Raw genomic sequence first — 23041 nt, forward strand, 5'->3', positions numbered from 1 at the left:
AATTGTAAATCAGACAATGGTTGTTTTTTCGATGTTGTCTAAATCAATCAATTCAGACAACAGTTATTACATTGATGTTGTTCAAGGTTGATTAACACAATGGTTGGATAAAAGATGTTGTCTGATTGTTTTTAATCACACAACAGTTATTACTTCTCTGTTGTGCAATTGCTATTAATACAATAGTTGAAAAAGACGTTGTCTGATTGTTTTGATTCATACAACAGTTTGTTAGTTATCTGTTGTGTCACTCTCTTTCAGATAATGTACTTGAATTGATGTTGTCTGAGTTTAGAGTTTAATATGCTGGCGCTCTTACACTTCGCCAAATTTTCAATTTTCACTTCCTTCCATTCGACCAAATTTCACTGTTCACATGGACTACTATATAAAGGAAATAACCCTAGACTTCTCTCTTTTCTCCTTCTTCCTCTCTCGGGCCACACACGCCCCTCTCTCTATCTCTCTCCCCGGCTCCCCCCTTCTTCCTCTCACCATCTCTCTGTCACACCGGAAAGCTTGTCTTCCGGCCTTCGACTTTTGGCATTGCAACCACCAAAAGATAGCCTAGGCGATGGAGAACAAAATCCAGCCACCCCGCCCTTGATCGAGATCGCCGAACCACCGCACACGACCCCTAAAGCTATGCCGTTGCTATTCCATAACCCTCTTCGATCTTCGGCCATCTTTTCAAGACATCGCCACCACCAACTTGCTCAGACTTATGCAAGCTTCAAAACCTAGGATTTCGCTAGACCACTGAGGCCGGAATAACTACCCCGTCGTCGGAGCTCTCAGCTCTGCACTTCTCGTGTTCTCTACAAATCGCTGAGGTTGGGTTAGAGTTGGTGTGAGATTTGGTGAAGGTGGTCTATCTTTCTTCTCTGAATTCGGTTGCTCATCTCTTAATTTGATCGTTCATAGTGATAGTGAAGGTTGGGCTAAACAATATGCAGCTTGATTTCGTAGTATTTGTAAAATTTAACCAAAGAACATTTGAGTTTGATTTGTAATTTGCTTGATTGAGTTTGATCCATAATCGAAGCTGTTTGCTCAGATATCTTTAGTCTAATAACTTTCAGCATCTCGATTTGGTGTTTACTTGTACATATTTGTGATTTCTGATTCATAATCCATGCTATATATATTAGCTTTTGGGAAATTTCTTATTAGCTTCTCATATATATTGATCAAATGGGCGTTAGTTGGAAATTTTGAACTGTTTATAGCTTCTTAAATTTATATGACAGTATTTGTTTGATCTTTTAAGTCCAGAAGTAGTGTGCGAATTAGGGCGTAAAAGAAAAATGAAGCCGTAGAAGAGGGCTCTTTTTTGTGTGGAGCACTACTTATCCGTTTTTGAACTTCATGGTATGTTTCTCCTATATCCAACCTCCTCTTCTTCTTCTTCTTCCTCCTCCCGATTCTCTCACTCCCTCCTTTTTCCTCTGTAAATTTCTCTGAATCACTCTCTCTCCTTTTCCTGCATTTTGTTTAAATTTTCTACGGCCTGTGTGTTTGTGTCTCTGAGTCTGCGACTTAGCTACTTGTGTGGTTTGATTTTGATGCATGGCTCTGATGTGGTTAGATTTTGTTTGGTGTTTTGAAAACAAAGATGGATCGGTACCAGAGAGTGAAGAAGCCAAGAGCAGAGACTCCAATTGATGAGAATGAGATTAGGATTACGAGCCAAGGGAGGATGCGAAACTACATCACTTACGCCATGACTCTGCTTCAGGTCTCTTATCTAAAAAGTGGTGCCCGTTGATTAGTATGTTTAAATTTGTTTTAGCATACTCGAAATTTTAGTGTTTAAACTTGTGGATTTCTATGATATGTGGAAAATTTTGTAATGATATTAGTCAGATGTATGAATTTGTTTTGATGAATGCCGTTTGGGAACACGGAATAGTTATTGAACTTGTGATAATTGTTTTTTAGTTAGCTAGCTGTGTAAATGCTCAAATGAAAGTGAGTCTATTTTTGCTATTTGCTACTGCCTATCCTCTATAAATTGTATAATCTAAAATTTTAGTTTCTGTTTTCTTTTCATTCACTTTTATAGAGAATCTCCCCAAGTTCCAGAGGCACATGTTAAATGAACTTTCTGAAACGGCGACTTTGGAGTTAAAGGGTTCTTCAAAATGTTCATGGACTGTTTTAGTGAGTCAAATAGAAGGGGATATATATATATATAGAATGGGATATATATATATATATATATATATATATCAAGAATGGATGGCAGAAGTTTATAAAAGATAACCCCTTGGGCGATTTTGAGTTTTTAGTATTTAGGTATTAGAGCTAGACCTATGCATTTTACTATAGAGATCTTTGACAAGACCGCATGCATGAGAAACAATCTTCTGAAAAAATCCGCTAGGGCCGACAACACTAAGAGGCCTTGGGGTAGACCGAGAAAGTGCAATCGTTCAGGTACAGGATCAAAATGCATGTTGCTAAATACATGTTACTCTACTAGTCTACTGGAAATAACCTTATGTCTCTACTTATGTTTCCTTTTTGTATGTAAATTTCTGGTGAAAACATTCCAAGTTGCCAGTCCACTGAACTAAAAGAGATTAAAGAAGAAGAAGCCACCACATTGCTCAGTTCTAGGTTCCGTTCTTTTACAAGTACTATAGGGAAAAGCTCTTATAATGTGGTAAGCAAGCCAACCTTATACTTTATCTTTAATGTTTAAGCTGCAAAGAAACCAGCAACATGTTAGACTTAGTTTAGACATTATTCATGTTATACAATCTAGACACAGTTATCTCTCTCCGCCTTTTTAATACCATCAACTTGAGCTGAGTATCCAATGTATATTATGTATCCTTAATCTCTAGATCTGTTTGGTATTGTCTGAAATTTGGGCTTCAAAACCATGCAGGCTGTTCCAGTGGACTTCAGTAGGGAGCATCTTCCTGAGGGCTACTATATAGCTATCTATATATGCAATTGGTTGGTAAGATATACTGCTTATGCAAGTCGAAAATGCAATATGATATATAGGCAACTCGTGGATATACATGTGTATTATGCTACTGGTTGTTGTTGTAATAGGCTTCTCTGATGGATAGCATGTAGTTACTATGCTTTGGTGCTTTTCAATAGTGTATAAATTTCTTCAATGTATCGCAAGACAAGGGTTCGGACGAAATTGTTTTCAAGGCTATGGGAAGAGCTATCAATAAGACTGTGACGATTGTGGAGCTAATTAAGGTTAGATGTCTTATTGTGTATCACTATGCTGGATGGTTATATGTTCACTAGATCTAATAGGCTGACAAGTTAGTCTTATTACTTGTATTCCAGAGAAGAATTGTCGGTCTTCATCAGTATACTACAATTGAATCCACCGACATAACTGATACTTGGGAACCCTTGAGGAAGGCCTTCTACCGTAAGAGTCACTAAACTTGCAACACTAGTTTATTTGCTGTACTGGTTTATTTTTCCAGTACTCTATTACTATTCCAGTGTTGCTTGTTTCTTCCAATTGAGTTGTTCTGAGCTTTCTACTAAAGAATGTTAAATTTCCTCATTTCTCTGTTTTATAAAGTTTGATTTAGGGCTGATTGTTTAGTTTATGAGTTCTTATCTGTACCCTTGTAACGAACTTGATTGAGATAAAACTAAATGTGCCCAGATAAAACTAAAGCTACTTCTAAGTCTATCTTATAGTCCAATGATTCAGATCTTGCTTATTTTTGTTGTCTTTCATATATGTTAGCCTTTTTGTATTCTTTTGGGCTTTAAGTGCTCACTGCCCAGCAAGATCTTACAGGTCTTCATCTATTGGTTTTCTATGCTGGGTTGTTCTCTATTTTCCAAATGGAGGAAAAATCAGTTTCTTTTTTGTTAGTTTCCCCCAAATTACAAGTTTGAATGTTGGATTATACTGAAATATGGTTCTTGATTTTAGGTGTCTATGAAAAGCAAGGAGACAAAAAGTGCTAGCATTCAATTTGTCTTGAACTTTCATTCTAGTATCAAGTCCTTTATTTTTATATTTCTATTTTGGTGACAAATTTCTTTATGCTTCTTTGCTAATGGCAGGTTTATTAATTAAGAAGATTCTGTATAACTGAATCGGAAGAGGAATCCCTGTCAAGCAAATAGCTCTTACAAGGGTTACTTCATATCAATGTCCTATTCTATTGGATTCAAACTAGGTGCTAAGGATCTTGTAGTGGTATGCTAGAAGAGACTTTCCATCTAGGGTGAAAAAAGTGCTTATCTAACTTCCCATCATTCATACATACATAAAGGAGAGGCATCAAGGCATAGGGGAGTGATAGCGAAAGTAAAGGCTGTTGTTGATGCAGCTTTTGCTGACATCTTCATTGTCATCACAAAGTGTGTTCTTCTTCAACATTTTATTAAATATTGTTTGTTAGAAAACTAGTTTTGTTGATGTAATCACTTTGTTGGATATATGGATGAATGTATTGGATTTTTATATAAATGAATGTATTTTGGATGTGATGTCATTTTGAATGTCTTTCAGGCCATTCCATCCAGCTAAAAACTATTGTCCAATAATTGATCATTATAAAATGCCTAACAAAAACTGTTGTATGAGCCATCTAACTATAATACTATAAGGACTAAAAGAACGAGAAAGTCATTGTCCAGCAAAACAACAAACAACAGTTTTTTGGAGAAATCTATAGTATCAATAATGGATGGACAATGGTATTTGCAAGTACATATTGTCTGACCAAGTCTTCAAACAACAGCAAGCATATAAGCTCCTGTTGTCTGACCAAGCCTTCAGACAACAGCAAACATATAAGTCCCTGTTGTCTGATCAATCCTTCAGACAACAACAAGCATATAAGCCCCTGTTGTCTGGAACACCTTAAGACAATAGTAAGTATATAAGCCCCTGTTGTTCTTCTTGGTGTTCAGACAACAGACAGGATAGTAACTGATGTTGTACTAAATATTATCAAACGACAGTTTTGTGGTATTGTCTGATTCATGTATCAGATGGCATTGAGATAGACAACAACATCCCCTATAATCAGACGACAGTGAAAAACTATCATCTGATTGAAAAATTGGTGTAGTGTATTTTGATTCTGCTGGACCAAAGAAGGAGTGGGTTTGATAGTGATGCCTATCGAGCTTAGTCTGCGGGCTTGTGACCCAGGCTTTCATGCATAAGTCAAATGGTGTGTGAGACCTGCTGGGTTGCTAGGTCCTACTGAGGGAGAGTGGGCCTGCTGGGCTCAGGCTGGTCTACCAAGGAATGAAAAGTTATTACTCAACTCTTTAGGTAACTCCAATTGAATACGACCGGCTAAGGAAGGATGATGTTTAGGTGGAGCGAGGCTCACTTAAGTACACGCCCTCATCTGAACCTTGGCTAGACATCGCATCCAACTGGATGAGCCTAGTTTGAGAAGATTCATAACTTTTGTCATGGCAACATGTGGTGAGCCTCGGTTCTAGCCTTTCAACGTAGGCTTGAGCTTCTGGCTCAAATTTGTTGTTGTGACTTTGGGCTTGATTTGAGCTTCTAACTCAGTCTCATTTAATATTCACCATTAACCTCTCTTTTTTTCCCTTAAATGCTTCTGGCATTAACGCTTCATTAACCCCATAAATATTACATAATCATTATGGCAGTAAACTTAATGTACAACATTAAGAAATTGTAATGAAGTAAATAAATATCGTAAAGTCAATAATGAAATCATTATGGTGATGAGCGTAATATACGACATTAACAGAAAATGATGCACGTTATTATGGCAATGATTTGAATAAACGCTTCTGGCATTATAGTAATATTACATAGGAATCATACATGTCAATGTGTCATGATATATGTCAATCAAATCCAAAAACATGAACAAATATATACGACAGATATATATGTATCAACCAAATAAATTAATAAAGTAAATTTGGGGGTTCATGCGTCATGGTGATTGGGTACGAACCTGATGTTTCACACTTACGCGCATTTGGGTATGCAGTCCTCGTGCTGATAACGTGTTGTAAAACGATAGTAAAAGAATTTGAGAGAGAGAGAGAGTTTAGACACAGAGAATGAAGTATGAGAAAATGGAGTGATTCTATTCATCTCACAATGAGGTTTATATAGGAGTACCTCAGGTTTACAGAAGGTAACTATTTAACGATTACATCAATCACTCATCTGATTACAATCAATCAATCGCTAATTATATTATGTTAATTACCAATCAATCTTAATTGGTGTATATCATGCAACACTAATTGCTATTACATGAATAGCCACATTAATATTTTCAACATCTTTCAAATTATGCCACCTGGTAACCTTCGTAACAGAGCTAACAGATCCAAGTACGAATATTCGGTGGGGGTTAGAATCTCAGATACCATTCTGATATTTTTCAAACTTTTTTTTTTAGGTTTGGACGACAATAGTAACCACACATACACCCTCATGCAGTGTGTCCCAACGCAGCCAGACTAATCACTGCACCGCATATGCACGAACCTTAGTGTTTAATCAACCTAGGTCCCTCAAATCTGCTGGCCACGGGATGGAGTTGAGATTCGAACGCTAGACCTGGGAGTTCCAGACTAGGCCGCTCGACCAACACACCACACCACGTGGTTGATGTTTTTCAAACTTGAGGTATGGAAGTTTAGAATGACTGAAACATTATGTACTCTATGGATGATTTTTTTTTTTTTTCGATAAAGCAAGTTTTTATTAGTTTGTGCAAGGAATTATGTCTTTAACTAAACAGTCACCCTTCTATAGAGGTCTAACTAGCTCTTTTCTTGTTTTGGTCTGTCGTGTTTGATGTGGAGACTTGATGAAACATACCTTATGATATCAGCACTCGCTATCTTTACTCATTTCAGTTGCGATATCATTGCTTATCTTTATCAATTTTTCCTTGTATTGACAATGCATGATGTAGTGCTTGCGACCATTTTAGTTGGACATTAGGACTTTATAGATATAGAATTCGGTGTAATTGAGAAGGAAGAAATTGGTTACCAAATTGCTATGAACTACAGGCCGCCCCACAATTATCATGGACAATATAATCATTAATTCATTATGGTCCTTAAATTGAATGCTTCAGGGAAGTGAGCAGTGACGAACCGTTTAACAAGTTGGACACCCGTAAATTGAATGCACATTTAAAGGCACTGATGCCCGGCCTTAGAGCTGAAGTATTGCGTGCATTCAATGTGTCTGACACTTTGGATAAAATATTATGTGACTTAGTGCTGCCATCACTGATTTTGAACCTTGTACTTTTGGCTATGCTAAATTTTACATGTTGGTAAAAAATTTTTGTCACATCTCTTTGCCTTATATAGTCTTAAACTTATGTCATCATCCCCTTGTTGTAGCGATTCCTACTTTCTTGTTTCCTTTGTCCTTATGACACCAAGGAGGTGAAAGAGTCAATTAAGAAATAAATGAGCTAGTCACACACTAAATATCGGTATCTGTTACTTGATGGCATCTATAATTTTTGGTATTCTCTTTGCAGGTTGAAATGAATTGTAGTCATCAGCTTGATATCAAAGAGTCTAATAGTGCACAAATGTCTAGGATAACAGAGATTCACGTAATGGACCTATCTGCTTGACTTCCTGAGTTCTTCGTGCTTGAAACATCTCGAAATAGAAAACAATATATAACCTCTTTTGTATGTTCTAATCTGTATGGTAGGGGATTGCAAATATGTGACTTTTAACACCTTTCCTAATTATGTTTCAGGTTGATATCATCTCTAGTCATAAGCACAATATCACAGAATCTTATAGTGAACAATTTGATAGCTTAATGGAGAAGATCGGTGAGCTTCAGGTATGACCTTAATTATCTGAGACTTATTGGCATCCTTAGGATCTCATGCTTAAAAATGGTAATTAAGGTAATGGAAGATGGAATAAAAACAGTAACCTCTTTGAATATTTTAGTATTGACATTAATATGGGAGATCTTAGATAGTCCATGACTTATAACACCTTTACCAATCTGATTGTCTTCTTTAGTTTCTTGTGGCCATGCCCTTCCTTGCCATCTACCTGTTTCAGTCTCCTGTTATAGTGATTCTTAATATTCCTTTTCTCTTTGTTCTTATGGCAGTTGAGCAAGGGGACTTTAGAGGGAGATGTTTCAAACTTGATGTTTATGCCCGTGCAAACAAGGAGGTAAGAATCCCCGGCACTGACCTGGCACTACAAAAAAAATTGCATTGGCCAAGGCGCAATGCAGTCTCTAGAACTTCATTTGCCGTCACAAATGACTTTTGGCGATAGCAAATCTTCTGTCACCGTTGGAGGCGTCGCCAATGCTATTTGCTACGGCAAATGCGCCGTCATAAGAATGTGATTTCGGTTTCGGTACTTCAAATTTCGGTTTCGGTTTCGATTTCGGTACTTCAAATTTAAGGAAATTTCAGAGAAAGTTTCGATTTCGGTGGAAATTTCTGTTAAAAATAAAGAAATCACATTAATTGCATGTATAAAATGATATTTTTGATTGAAACTTTTACATAGACTAACTAACCTATAATAAACCTATTTACAATGTAAACTCTCTAAAATTATACATAAATAATAGAATTGTGATATTTAATATGGACGAGACGACGAGTAATTAACTAAAACTGTAGTAAGTTGCTAAACACTATCTATAATTCTATATGTAATTATAAATGTTATGTATATTGATCATGTGAATGTGATTTATTTATTTTTGATGGCTGGAACCCAGTGGGAGGCTTGGCCATCACACCTTTTTCACTAATAAATATTAGAAAAATACAACGGGGGGGGGGGGGGGGGGGACGTAATACCAAAACCCCGTGAATCAAAATAAACAAGAGTACAACAAAAGCAATATAAAGTATTAGTAATAAGAGCTACTACGATGTGGTTCGATCCATGTGATTGAACTGCTCCCATTTAGTATCATACAATACTGCTCAAAAGTACATGAATTTTGGAAATGATTTTGGTACTTCATCACATGGGTAATGTATGTGTGTTGATCTCTTCCCACATGCAATCCATATATCGGAAATTGTGGAATTACCCAATATGGTGTTTCATTGTATGAAGCATGCGACATTTGGGACGAAGAATGATCAAAAAGGCCATATGTGCTTCCACCTTGTGAGCTTGATCCAATTCCGTAAGTACTTTCTGAGGTAGAACTCATTTCATGATGAGGATAATGAGAATGGAATGGGTTAGGGTTATCACTATATTGAGTTCTTATGTCCATTGAGCCAAGACTTGAAGAAAGTGATTCAAACTCATTTAGAGACAAATGGCTATCGCATCTTCCTTGTGTATCCCTAGCTCTAGAATTGTATTCACGATTTGCATCAGGATAAGTAGTATGATCATCACTACTATATTGGTTGTAGTGCCATGATTTGCCACTCCCTCTGTCATTTCCATAATTCGCCCCATGATTAGTGTCGTCATAACTACTATTGTCACACGAGTTATCACGTGTACTACCACCATAGGCATGATATCTGCTACCACCACCAGTATTACCACCATCACCATCATCATCATCATCATCATCATCATCATCATCATCATCATCATCAATTGATTTTTCACTAGTGCCTCTTGATAATTTATAACCACTTCCATCACTTTCATCAGAATGATCTGTTACTTCTTTCTTCATTACCTTATCCACATCAATTCCCATTCCACGAGCATGAGTTGCTATATTTGGATCTGGATTTCCTGCTACATCATCTAAATGTAAAGGTCGAACCCAATGGTATATTGGATCAGCAGTTTCCTCCGCACCTATATCTGCAGCTATATTGAATAGGTCTAAATAACTGGTCTCCGCAACTCTATCTGCAGCGGCTTTTGCATCTCGCAATTGTAGCTTCATGTTGTAATAACAATACACAATTTGCTCGAGTTTGTTATGTGCCAGACGATTTCTTTGCTTCGTATGGATAAGAGCAAATGTGCTCCAATTTCGCTCGCAAGCAGAAGATGATGTGGTTTGAGATAGGATCTTCATTGCCAATTTACGAAGTGTAGGTGCATCACCCCCATACATGTTCCACCATTCATATGAAGTCATTGCTTTCCTTGCAGCAATGGCAGCTGGTCTTCCAAATCCGTATGATGAGTCTCTAAAGCTTATAATCTGCATGAGAAAGAATTATGAATGTTCGTAAATGAAAATAACAATTAATCAAATATAGAAAATTTACCTCATTTCCGAATTGTGCGATGCCTATGGAGTTTGGGTCTAACTTTGCAAAAACTGAGTGAAGGGCGTCTAGTAGCTCTGGATCATCACCAATTCCTTCACTATACTGGAACATTGGATTCAAATAATAAGCTACTACATGTAATGGATGACACAATTGCTTAAACCATCTATCGTTGATGATTTTTCTGACCCAAACTGTATTCCTGACTTCTTCCAGCTTTGTTCTCACCTTCTTAAATAAATCATACAGCATTGGCATTGTCGGGTTAACCTCTGTGTCAACTATTCGAAGAACACCGTATAATGGCTCGTAAATAGAAATCACTGCTTGCACATTGTCCCAAAACATGTTTTCAAGAACGAGTTCCTCTATACGTCTTCCCACCTTGCTTCGACTATATTTGCTAGTAACCCAGTCATCACAAGTAAACAATTGTTTAAGTCCAGCCTTCTTTTGGAAAAGGCTTTGAAGAGAAATGTAATTAGTGGCAAACCGTGTTGGTCCTGGTCGAATCAAATCACCATTACATATTTTTCTCATAAGAGCAAGCACCCATCCGTGATTGTATATATACACAGTCACGAGTCTAGCAATAGTAATCATATCACTTACCTTTGTCTTTTTACCAATATCTTCAAACATTAAGTCGATGCAGTGTGCAGCACATGGAGTCCAATAGAAGTTATAACGTTCCGATAATGTTTTACCAGCCTTCACAAATGCTGAGCCATTATCGGTACATATTTGAACCACATTCTCCTTCCCCACTTCATCAATGACATCTTTAAATAGCTTGGCAAGGTATTTGTGCTCCCTTATATCACTTGATGCATTGACAGACTTCAAAAACACAGTCTTACCCTTACAGTAAACCATGAAGTTGATAACTTGCATTCTTGTTGGACCGGACCACCCATCAGCCATTATGGTGCAGCCATATGTTTTCCACATTTTTCTTTGGCTATTTATATATTCAGTTATTTCCTTATGTTCCATGGCCAAATATTTGTTCATTATCTGAAACGAACTTGGCGGAGGAACATTTGGACACTCTTGTGCTCCAATTATCATGTTTTTGTACTCATGAGATTCTGCTTTGTACGCAGGGACATTGATATATATGAAAAACTTCCCACATACTCGACCAAGCTTCTCCTTGAGGCTTCCCATTGACATGGAGTCAATGATGCTCTTTTGTTTTGCAGCATTGGATTTATAGAGTGACTGTGGGAATGAAGCTTGAGGTTGGTCTCCATGCTCTTGTCGTACACTTTTTGATCTATCAAATTTTGGTTGGCTTCAACTTGTCCCTCCAGGCCCTGAAACACCTCTACTTATACCTTGCTCCCTTTCCCATTCTGATTGTCTTGATGCTCTCATAGCAACTTTATAATCACGGGGATCTACATCATGCTGACCTACAAAACCTTCATCTTCATCTTCAGAGTTCAATTGTTGTGATAACCCTGATCGCAATTCTTCTCGAGTATCACGGATTATTGAATCCTTTTGATATTTTGCAGTACATTTTCTCCTCATCCATTCTTTTACTAATTTTTGAACTTCTGGTGGCACCTTATCACAAACTCGTGTATTCTTGGCAGAATCTAATCCAGTCAAGTGGAACTTAAATCGAGTGATACCACCACTCTTTATGACCGTATTACAAAACTTGCATACTGTACCTTTAGTTTGGCCTTGATATGGAAAAGCATAATTCCAAGTTGGGTCTTTTTTGCTCCCCACAGGGTCAGAACTTGCCATTATGTAAAAAACTAGACAACTACAAAAAACAAACTAAAATTTATGAACAAATTATTTCTACTAAAGTGTTCTCATTACGTTTAAAATTATTATCTTAATTTGTATTCATATTGTAGTTACCTATTGAAACTAATTGAAGAACACATCTTGACAATTTATGTATGGAATATAGGTAGGCACTAAATAAGATTAATATCTTTGATTGTTTCTAACTTCCTACATCCATTAAATTATCTACTGAGTGCTGACTACAATATTTTATCTACTGAGTGATACTAAATAGTTTCATAAATTACAAAAACATGATTACTAGACATTTTCATAAATAATAAATCTCATAACAAGGGAACAATTTAAAATATAATTACCTTTTCGTATATATAAATCATGCAACCAACAATATATATAAATTTCAACATACCTTGTAGAGCTTAAAATCAACCAAGCTTATTATTGTATTGAGTCTTCAACTCTTTTTCTCTGCTCCAGCTCGCATCTCTTCCAATTCTTCACAGTCTTTGCTTTCTCTATTTTGTTTACGGCTTGCTTTGTGAATTTAGTGATCAGAAGTTATAGGAGAGACGAGAGAGTGATAGATATAGCCATATAGGTAGATTTAGAATTATTGTGAAGTACTGTGTGAAGTGTGAACAAACATGACTTGATGGGTTTTTAGGTGTATCCAGCCATGATTGCAAATAGAATCATGATGTGGTTGGAGACTTGGAGCATGAGTGCTTTGGTAGCAGATAAAAGCAAAGAGGTACTATGGCCTCATTCAAACTTTGTTGTGAGAAAACTGAACTCCAAGCCTACGAAAAAGTTAAAAGACATCATTATGGTCATGGTGGTCAAAAAGCCATAGAAACCAAGATACTTCCTCCATCCTCCCACGCATTAAGAAAATACTAGTAAAAAGAACAGTAAAGCCTTCAACATACCTTGTTAATTAATAATTATATGGTGGATGATAGAAAGAGAGCTTCTGTGTTATGAAGGAGGATTGAAAAAAAAAAAAAATCAAAATTTCATATTTTGTCAGCTAAAAGTCGAAAACTGTGAAATACGAATTTAACAGAAATTTCGGACAAAATTTCGGTTTGAATTTTTAAATATATTTTCTGTGTGTAGATATTTCGGAAATTTAGAATTTCGCGGAAATGTACGGAAAATTTCTATAAATTTCGGGAAACTCCTGACGGAAATGATATAGCATATGAATTTCGTTTCGGTACTTCAAATTTACGGAAATTTCGGCAGTTTCGGAGAAAGTTAAAACCTTGCATAAGAGTATTAGCAACGGCCAAGAATCTTGCGACTGAAAAATACCGTCTCCAATACCAATAGCGACGCCACCAACCGCTAACAAAGTTATTTTCCGTCGCCAAAAGTCATTTGCGACGGCAAAAACGCCGTCGCAAAAGTGTTATTTATCAATAAAAAAAAAATCTGGCTTGCAATATGCATGCCAATATTTTTTTTATTTATTTATTTTTTTTTTTTTTGGGATAAAAACTATACAAAAGGAATAAAGCTTATACAAAAAGGAATGAAGGTTATACAAAAGGGATACACTTTAATTTTTCTCATGAATGTTACAAAAGGAATGAAGCTTCTAAAAAAGTTTACAAGATAATTAAGCTTTACCAGGCAGCTATCTTCCTTGACTTCAAGATTAAACAGAAGCTGCTCACTAAGGCTGACTAGGAAGAAACAGAAGCTTACCAAGCTGCTCACCAAGCTTGAATTGATGCTTTAATGCCCTACCTATATGTCAAATTTTGGAGTCAAATGTTAAATACAACCTTGAAAAAATATATAACAAAGCAGCAGCTAACAATCTTCAATTATAAAACAAAGCAGCCGCTAGCTAGAAGTTAATATTGCCAAAAGCCTGAATTTGATAAACAAAATCATAAATGCATCTAGGTATATTTCCAGAAGGCCGAGTGTATAATATGTGTGTCTTCTAGGTTGATGAAAGAATGGCTAATATTTATCACAACTCTTAATCATCTAAGTGTCATCAGTAGAACATAAGTATTTATGATGGATATGAATGAATAAAAATGGGCTTTCAAAACATAAAGTAAAATCTGTACAAGTTTTCATGAGAGGTAGTGGGGGGTTTCACATCACTCACCTCTCTCTCTTTGATGACCAACTACAGACATGCTTGTTACTGATGTTGTCCCAGAGATTCCAAGTAATTACGAAGTGACTGATCATCACCAACAGAACCAAATGCACCCTCATGGACCTAGAATTATTCAAAAAGGGTAAAGATTGAATGTAAGAGGTAGATTAGAGCAGAAGTATGCTAGTACTTTTATAAGAACAACTACCATATTCAATCCATAGTCAGAACAATGCAGTTGTTCAGGTTTAAAGGTAGTGTTTCTCTCATGCAAATGGTATGTTCCTTTACCAGACATAGACAGTACTAATAGCTTTACACACTCATCCAGTTGTGCGACAACTCATCCATTGAATGGATTGAAAGCCAAGCAGTACATTCAAGTTTATAAACAAACTTCTTCCTAGTGTAAACCAGTTCTTCAAGGGTCTAAAATATATATCACACACACAGACACAGACACAGACACACACACACACACACACAGACACGCTACTTGATGTACACATGCATCTGCAAAACGGTATCAATCGGCAAGTAAACAGGTTTTTTAGTATTACAGGATACGCACAAACTAAATTGGCCACTGCAGTCAATATTCTTATAACATATTCAAAATAAATTCAACATTGTGGTATATTAACAAAGGACATGGATGCTTAGCTAAAAAAAGGTATTGCCTGGTTGTGCTTGGATTTGAATCCAAGCTGTTGAAAAGAAGCCCAAAGGCTGATAATGGGACATGCCATTTAATGAGGCAAATGATTAAAAGGCTTTTTACATTCAGAGATGATATTTAGCACTTTATAGTACTCAAAGGAAATCTTCCACTAAGCATGAGTTGTGAACCGCAACTATGGGACACTATTAAGTTTTTGTATATTTATTTCATTAATACTTGTCCACCATCCGATGATGAAAAAAGAAAAGAGAATTCTCATTTCCATAATTATTAGTAGTTATGGAAAAACCACAACTTCTTTGAATTAGTACAGGCCACCTGTCCAGAAGTTAAGAGTTGAGCGATAAAAAGAAAAAAAAAATCCATCAACAAACAATAATTGAAATCACTGATACCTTGCTGGCTATATCACGAAAACGATTTAGAATTTGGCTAAAAAAGATGCACACCGGCAGCAGTCAATATAAATACATACAGCAATAGATACCTTGTTGGTATAGATTCTAGCTTAATTACTAGTGCAAAGGCAGCAGTGGAAGAAGAAATTTGAACATTTTTCACTCTTATGAACAAAGAGTGCAAGAGGAAAAAAAAAATCTATAAATACATACAAGAATTAATTTGATAAACACATATTTACCTTCAATTGGATACCTCCAGGTTTAACAATACACACTTCCCGTCAAGGTTTTGTAGTAGTCAACTTTGGCATTATATTGTAGATAAGAAATAATATTAGAAAATAAGCCAATGAATCCAAAAGCACTCTCACTATTAATTAAATAAGATCATACAAATAAAATACTTATTTGATACCTACAGGCTACAGGATCAGCCAATGCTTCTCAGCAGGGCCGGTCCTGAAGTTGAGGAGGCCTGGAGCAAAAATCTAAATGAGGCCTTACTAATTCCAACATAAAAAAATATATTATAAAAATTTGGTCAAATTAATATAACAAGGCAAATAAAAATAATATATAAGAATGAAAAACATAATAGATAGGAAAATTAGCCGAAAAAGAAATGAAAAGACATGAGAATGTAAAAAGGAAAAACAAAAAAAATGAAAAAAACATAAATAAAAAAGAGATTACTATAGATCGAACACAAGTCATGAGTGGAAAATGGACAGTGACTTGGCCAACTGGACTACTTCGCGTTTCATTAAATTGTTTGACATTTTTTGTTAATATATGTTATATACATATTCTGAGATCTGAGGCCTCCCGAGATTGGAGACCTAGTGCAGCCGCACCACTTGCACTACCTCAGGGCCGCCCCTGCTTCTCAGACTCTTCAAATATCCACAAATACACAAAAATTTAAAAGAATAGATAAACAAATAAGAAAAGCTAGATATTCACAGATGAGATGATACAAAGTAAGAATTCCAACTCTATAATAAGAGAGGCCACTTCCGAGCACAGTTGAGGTTACTCTGTACTTACCTTGTTATTCTTAGCAAAGGAATAGTCACCAATAGGCAGGACACCGTTGACAACTCTAATCTGCAAAGTAGGTGTTACCATAAACATCTTCTGAGCAGAACTAGCATTAGGAGGCACACTTCATAATGTATAAAAACTCACCCAATGGTAAAAGCTGTAAGTCATCATTTCGTGCAGAATTTGTAAAAGGAAGCCATTGCCAACACCTACCACTAGCAATTCAAATCCGAGACAGCTCAAGAATGCATACTGCCATATACAAATATCTTTTGCATTACAAATGTGAGTAAATGAACTATCAGAAAGCCTAATAACCTTCTCAACTGGTTGGAGGGCCTTTTCTGAGCTGCGACTGCACACCGCCAATTAAGGTATAGACCTACAAATCAACAAGGCCAAACACAAGCCATCAGTTCAATTCACCATTTATTACATCAAAATTTGAGAAAACTGGTATCAAATAAATCAAAATTAGTTGAATTGAAGTGAAATTAGAGATTACCTCGTGAAATGCCATAGGGTTTGCACTGAGACTCCTTGCGAGGCCGTGATTTCTTCTCTCGCTACAAGGGATGCATGGTTTTGAGCAAACCCAAGATGTCCTTGACATTCACTCTGATTTTCCCCAAAAATCTAGGGTTTTATTTTTTCATTGTGAAATTGGATGCCCAGAGAATAGTCGTGATAAAGGATGGGGGGAGGGCAGATTAGAGGCTTCTCATTTAGCAAACTAGAGTGAAAGGGGAATTCGCAGTGAAACCCAGCCAATGAAATTGAAGCATGTTAGTTGACTAGAGTTCAACAATAATGGAAAAGGAATGATAGGAGATCGAGGAAATTAATTGAAATACACAAACAAGAATAAGCCATGGATCTGGATCCAGATCAACCCAATGGCAACCAAGCTCTTCGAACCTCAATTTGGTGAGTTGGAAGAAGAACGGAGAAAAGGATATAGAGGGTTGTGGGAGAGGATGAGGGTTGAAGAAAATGGGGCTTTTTCGATTCGAAATCAGATTTTCTTAAAAGAATCCCGTAGCATCTTAGCCTTCTTAAGTTCTTATGAGACGACATGTATGTTGTAGTGGTAAACTTTTCATACCTTGCGACAACTAATCTTTGCCGAAGCCAAGTTCCAATCTTTAGCTACCCCCATGCGACGACATATCTACTCGGTTGTAAGACGTACAACGGTGTAGCTTTGCCGAAGCGAAATGCCAGTCTTTGGCGAAGGCAAAAGTGTGCAGACGCAAACTTCCGAAGCCATTGCAATTATTTTTTGTAGTGTGGTTCTATTGGTCTCTCAATTTTGCGGGATAGATGCTTAACTATTGCCACTTCACTTTGCAGGTTAGAGGTGGCAAACGGGCCACTAAGCACGAGCACGGCACGCTTAAAAGCGGCCCGGCATGGCCCAAGCCCGTTAGTGGCCAGACACGACCCGAGCACGTTAGAATAACGGGTCGGGCTGGGCCTAAAAATATTGGCCCATTGGCCCGGCCCGCCCGAGCCCGTAATGGGCCCGGCACGGCCCGAGCACGACATATTGTGGGCCGGCCCGTTACAAACACAAAATTTCATTTTTTTAAAAAATATATTAAAAAACTACAATGATGAGATTTGAATATGAGACATTTTTATTTAAAATCTCATGACAATTCCACCAATGCTTTCTTTTATATTGTCAAAATAATGAAACAAAACATTATATCCTTGTTTTGACATAAGTATTTTTTCTAAATATTAAATATATGTTTATTAATAAAGACTAATCTCATAATAATACAACTATAGATTGAAGGAAATAATAATAGATACTAAATCTTCATTATATTAATAAAGATTAATCTCACAATAATATACTAAAAACAATATATTTTGAGTTTTTTTTTCTTTCTTTCTTATAGTGGAATATAAAAAATTATTAGAAATCTAATCTTAAAAAGCTAAGATTAAGAAAAACGTTGTAGAACTTAATTTATTTTAATTTTCTAAATAGTTAAATAAAATTAATTTTTATTTGTTCAAATTAAGATTTTAAAATCGTGCTTTATAATGGGTAGGCACCGGCCCGTTATTGACCCGGCACGAGCACGACCCGCCACAATATGGGCTCGGGCCATGGGCCGGGCCGGGCTTAATGTTTAAGTAAATGGGCCGGCACGAGCCCGGCACGATAATAAATGGGCCGGCCCAAGCCCGGCACGAAGCACGACTAGGCCCGCTTAAAATGGGCCGGGCCGGCCCGTTTGCCACCTCTATTGCAGGTTGCTATCACTTGTAATCATCGGCACAGTATCTCAAAGACTGATAGTGAACAAACCCCTAGGTAAATGCTGAAGATTTACGAGCTTCTGGTAATGTATGAAAATTTATCTTGTGCTCATGCGTGAAAACCTAATAATATTGTTGACTAAAATGCATGTCCATTTCTATTTGGGATGTAGGACATTTTGACAGAACTGAAAGCATAATTGGACGGGGTAGAAGAAGAAAAGTCCCTAGCGACAGATCTTATGGAAAATGAAAGAGAGACTCGGCCCGGGAAGAGTAATTTCATTTGTTTGCTTCTCTAATTTGCACCAACTTTTCATCTTGTGTGGATGCTATGGTGGCTCATTGCAATTTTTCATTTTAATACAGGTTAGAGCAGAAGATAGCTCAAATGACATATCGGATTGCAAGTATCAAAAGGGTTATTATCAGTCAGAATGAGGACATTGAAATAGTGAATAAATTGCCAACAACCACATTGATTGATCCTAGAATCACTGTTGCTTGGTGCAGGAGACATGGAGTTCCCATTGACAGTGTGAGTCACACCCTCATTGTCTTATCAAAACCATTAGTATTACCAATGGATATATGTGCTTCAACTGTTCGAATGAAACATGTGGTCTCTACAGCAATTATTGGTGGTGATTTTTATAAGACTTGGCAATCTTCTGAATGAGCTGGTGCTAGCAAATTAACTTGACCGTTTGGTATTGAACTATTGACACAGGTATTTCCCAAGTCCCTCTTGAGAAAGTTTTCTTGGGTAATGGATGTCGGCCCTGAGTTCAGATTCTGATCTTTGGAGATGCTCTGTGCTCATATTCCAAACTCCAAAAAGAGTTGCTTTCTTTCTTTGCACTTTTCAATCATTCTATGTTTATGGAAGAGTACTTTGCTTAGTAGCTCAAGAAAAATCCGTGTTGGACTGTTGGATTAAGAAAACACTTTTCAAACTTTCTAGTTTTGGGTGGTTATATACTGCTAAATGAGTCAAGAAAATCTTTGAGAAAGTTGTGAAATTGCCAACCAAATTTCCAAGTGTTTTTTTTTTTTTTTTTGATCAAGAAGAAACTTCATTAATAATGAACTAGATATAATGAGTTTTGGCAACATCTCATACACAAAAATGGCCACTGGACTTCACACTGAAACTTCAAAATGACTGATTGACAGAGCCAAAGAGGCCCCGACTCAACTACAGACTTAAGACTTGCACAACAATTAAAAGGCAAAGACAATATGCGTAGGAGTAGTGAATCTTTGACATACAACTTTGTCAACACTAACTCGCCACCCAAAGTCCTCCTGACCTGCCTTTGATTGACCAAGTTTACACTCGTTGTGACTTCGATCCAGACCAAATTGAGATGCTGGACCGTCAGACCTAAGACTAAGTTAAACCCAATACCATTGCCACCCAAATGTCAACACCGACAATTCACAAAAGCTCCAAATTGCCATCACCTCCGACCCGCAATCAGAGAGGAACAACCCACTAGAAGGCCAAGGATGATTGTCTATGCCAGTATGCCACCGCCAGACATTTTCACCACCGCTGCTGACCCAACTCCAGAACAGGAATGACCTCTACACCGCCGAAGAGAAGATTGTCTATGCCAAAAAATGCAATGCACCCGACCCAACAGCTAAAACTTATTGCTAAAAAACAATGAAAAAAAAAACAAACCCTAAAAACTAGTAATAACTGCCCACGAACAAGGGCCCAACCAACATGAAACCCAGCTCAACCCCCTTTCATCCCAACAAGGGACATCCATTCTGTGGGCCGCCACACCCCCTTTTGTCCCAACACCGTCAAAGGATCGACAACGCCTGCATCGAGCAGCCATTGCCGGAAACGGACCACCGCCGCCTGCATCAGACTCCCACCCGCGTTGGATCACCACTTGTAGTAATTCCTTGCCAGCAACAGACCACTCTCTGTAACAAATTGCCATCCCCTGCCTCGGATCAGCCCCGCCTGCATCGGACCACCACCTGCCTCAGGTCGCCACCGCCTACACGCTCCCAATCAGCCAGTCAAACAACGATGCTCGACACACTGTCCTCCCCAAATTGGAATTGGGAAAACTCACATCTCCAATCCAGAACATATCAGCCTTTGACCACCATCCGCGTCCAAATCGATTGCGATACGCCTCCACCGATTTTGCCTCCTCAGCCCATCCGCCTGCGAACCACCACCTCATCCAGCCATAACTGAAACACAGCCATCCGGCGTCTACGACCCCTCCTACCTCCAAACACCAATCCCTTCGATCGAGAGCGAAACCACCCCGATCTTGGGAACCCCATTCAATCAACAACAAATTCCGTCCAACAACGGCGTCCATAGATACGCCGTCGGACGGAGACTGGACAATAATTTGTTTTTTTTGTTTTTGAGGGGAATAAAATAGTTTTGTTGCTGTTTTATTTCACCATTTAAAAATAAATAAATAAATAAATAAAAAATAAAAAAACCCAGATTTCAAGTGCTTGATGTATCTTTTAAATATTTGATTAAGGATTGCCCCTCCAACTTTAGACCAACCAACAGATTTGGTTGACTAGTAGCATATTTTATCATTCAAATATCAATAAGTGAATTGTATGAGATTAGATTTGGCTCTCTCACAATGATGCGGGCTCCGTGCTGGTGGGTCACACACAGGGGCGGAGGGAGGCAGGGGCACACTGGGTCACGTGCCCTAGTTATGATTTTCAGAAGGTATATATTATATATTACAAGTTGAGTGAATGAAAGATGGTTTGGTTCAATTGGGTAGAGCATAATGCTTTCAACTTTGTTGTTGCGGGTTCGATACCCACCTTGGGCATCTTCTTTGGTTTTTAGACCAAAGAATGTCTTGGACCTAAATATAATAGAGAGTACCTCTAACTCCTAAACACTTTTGACATTAATATATATATATATATATATATATATATATATTTTTTTTTTTTTTCAGATTTTCAAGTCTAATGCAGAAATTATTAAAAAAATATTTTATTAACATTAATAACAATTGTCTGCCAATTCTTGTGTCAATTATAAACTTTTCTTTAAAAGAGATATTAAAATACTTGAAAAGAAAATTAAAATTAAATCCTATTGCAGAAATCATCGTGCCCCAGTACACTTAAATTTCTGGCTCCGCCACTGGTCACACATCCTTATTTGGGACAATGAGAGATAACGACACTACGTATAATTTCTCTTCTAAATCAGTGAGATAGAGACTCTGATTTGTTTGATATGTTTTGTTGGTTTGAGAAGGGTGCAAGTTAGCTTTTCGTGTTCTATGTTTGAATTGTTTAGGTTAAACTTCACTTGGCAAGCATTTGCAATTGAAGCTTACATTGCATGATATCTTTGTCTCCTTTTTGTTTGTAGGGAACAGGCCATTCTGCTAAGGAGTGTGAGATATGTGATTTTTTTTTGTGTATATCCCACAGTATGGGGACGACGGCACTGCTTCCTTGAATGTTACTGTCGCAGCTTCTATTGTCCTGCATCAGTTTGGAGGTAACCTATCAATAATGATATGAATTTGTTCTGTTTATGTCATTTGGTGTGAATATTATGATCGAAGATGTATATAACACCGTACTTAATTATTCTTCTTTACTCTTGGTCTTCAATACTAATGTAAATACTAATGATCTAGTTCTTTGTGTGCTTTTCCTTATTTAGATCCTGGTTCCTACTTCCTCCTACCATTACCGTATGATCTGAACTTCGTATGCACCTCTGACTTAGCTCTCACTACCCCTTTAAGGGAGAGGTGACGTTAGGAGTTAGGTTCCTCCTTTAGTTGTAACTTCTAAGTCTTAACTAAAGCAATTGGAACAAGCTTCTCTCAATATGATTACTCAAATTCTTTAATTACCAAAATTGATCTATAGTATGCCAGTCTATGAATGCCAGCATATTCCTTTCCTTTTAAATTTGATTATTGCACTCTGAGTTTAAGTTCCTAGCGGACACACAAACAATATTGGACAGTTTCTTTTGGACTATGCCCACTGCATGTAATTTTTCAAACAATTAAGGTTTTTATAGTACCTTTAATGATGGACTAGATTCTCTGTTTTCAAGTTCCTCATTGTGCACGATTTCTGAAACTTCTAACCCATGTCTATCTTTCAGTCTGGGCTGACTTCCCTGAGAGAACCCGTGATGGGAACAAGTTCATTGTGGCAGAGAAACCTGCAAAGCAGACAAGAAGAAGTTTCTTTGCAGAAACAGCAGATTCTGTAATTGATCAAAGAGCGAAAATCTAGAAAAGAGCAGAATTCTATTAGTTTCTTTGACAAGAGTGCAAATGACAATCCATCTTCTAACCTTCTGGATGGATTGTTTAGTGGTGTAAGATAACTTCAAGCGTCTTCAGTAGTGGAAATGGTTTGGATTGTCAACATAAGCTTGTGACCTTATGCATGACGGGTAACAGAAGAATCTCTAGTAAAACGTACCCTTAGTGCCAAG

General features: G+C 37.3%; 1 protein-coding gene, 1 long non-coding RNA gene and 1 pseudogene across 2 annotated transcripts; 2 read left to right on the plus strand and 1 right to left on the minus strand.

Moving 5' to 3' along the window:
- Positions 1-779: 779 nt before the first annotated feature.
- Positions 780-2197, plus strand: LOC112200153. The gene is made up of 3 exons (XR_005810417.1): positions 780-1371; positions 1616-1738; positions 2066-2197. It is a non-coding gene; the product is annotated as an uncharacterized LOC112200153 (long non-coding RNA).
- Positions 2198-9072: 6875 nt separating this feature from the next.
- Positions 9073-11411, minus strand: LOC112199413. The gene is made up of 4 exons (XM_024340434.1): positions 10431-11411; positions 10239-10343; positions 9692-10171; positions 9073-9186 (listed from the first exon to the last, which is right to left on the minus strand). Exons 1-4 carry the CDS (start codon positions 11409-11411, stop codon positions 9073-9075), a joined length of 1680 nt encoding a protein of 559 aa, XP_024196202.1.
- A 5729-nt stretch (positions 11412-17140) lies between these two features.
- On the plus strand, positions 17141-23003 carry LOC121052857 (annotated as a pseudogene).
- Positions 23004-23041: the final 38 nt, after the last annotated feature.

Source organism: Rosa chinensis, chromosome 4 (assembly GCF_002994745.2).
Source record: "Rosa chinensis cultivar Old Blush chromosome 4, RchiOBHm-V2, whole genome shotgun sequence".
NCBI classification, from domain to species: Eukaryota; Viridiplantae; Streptophyta; class Magnoliopsida; order Rosales; family Rosaceae; genus Rosa; species Rosa chinensis.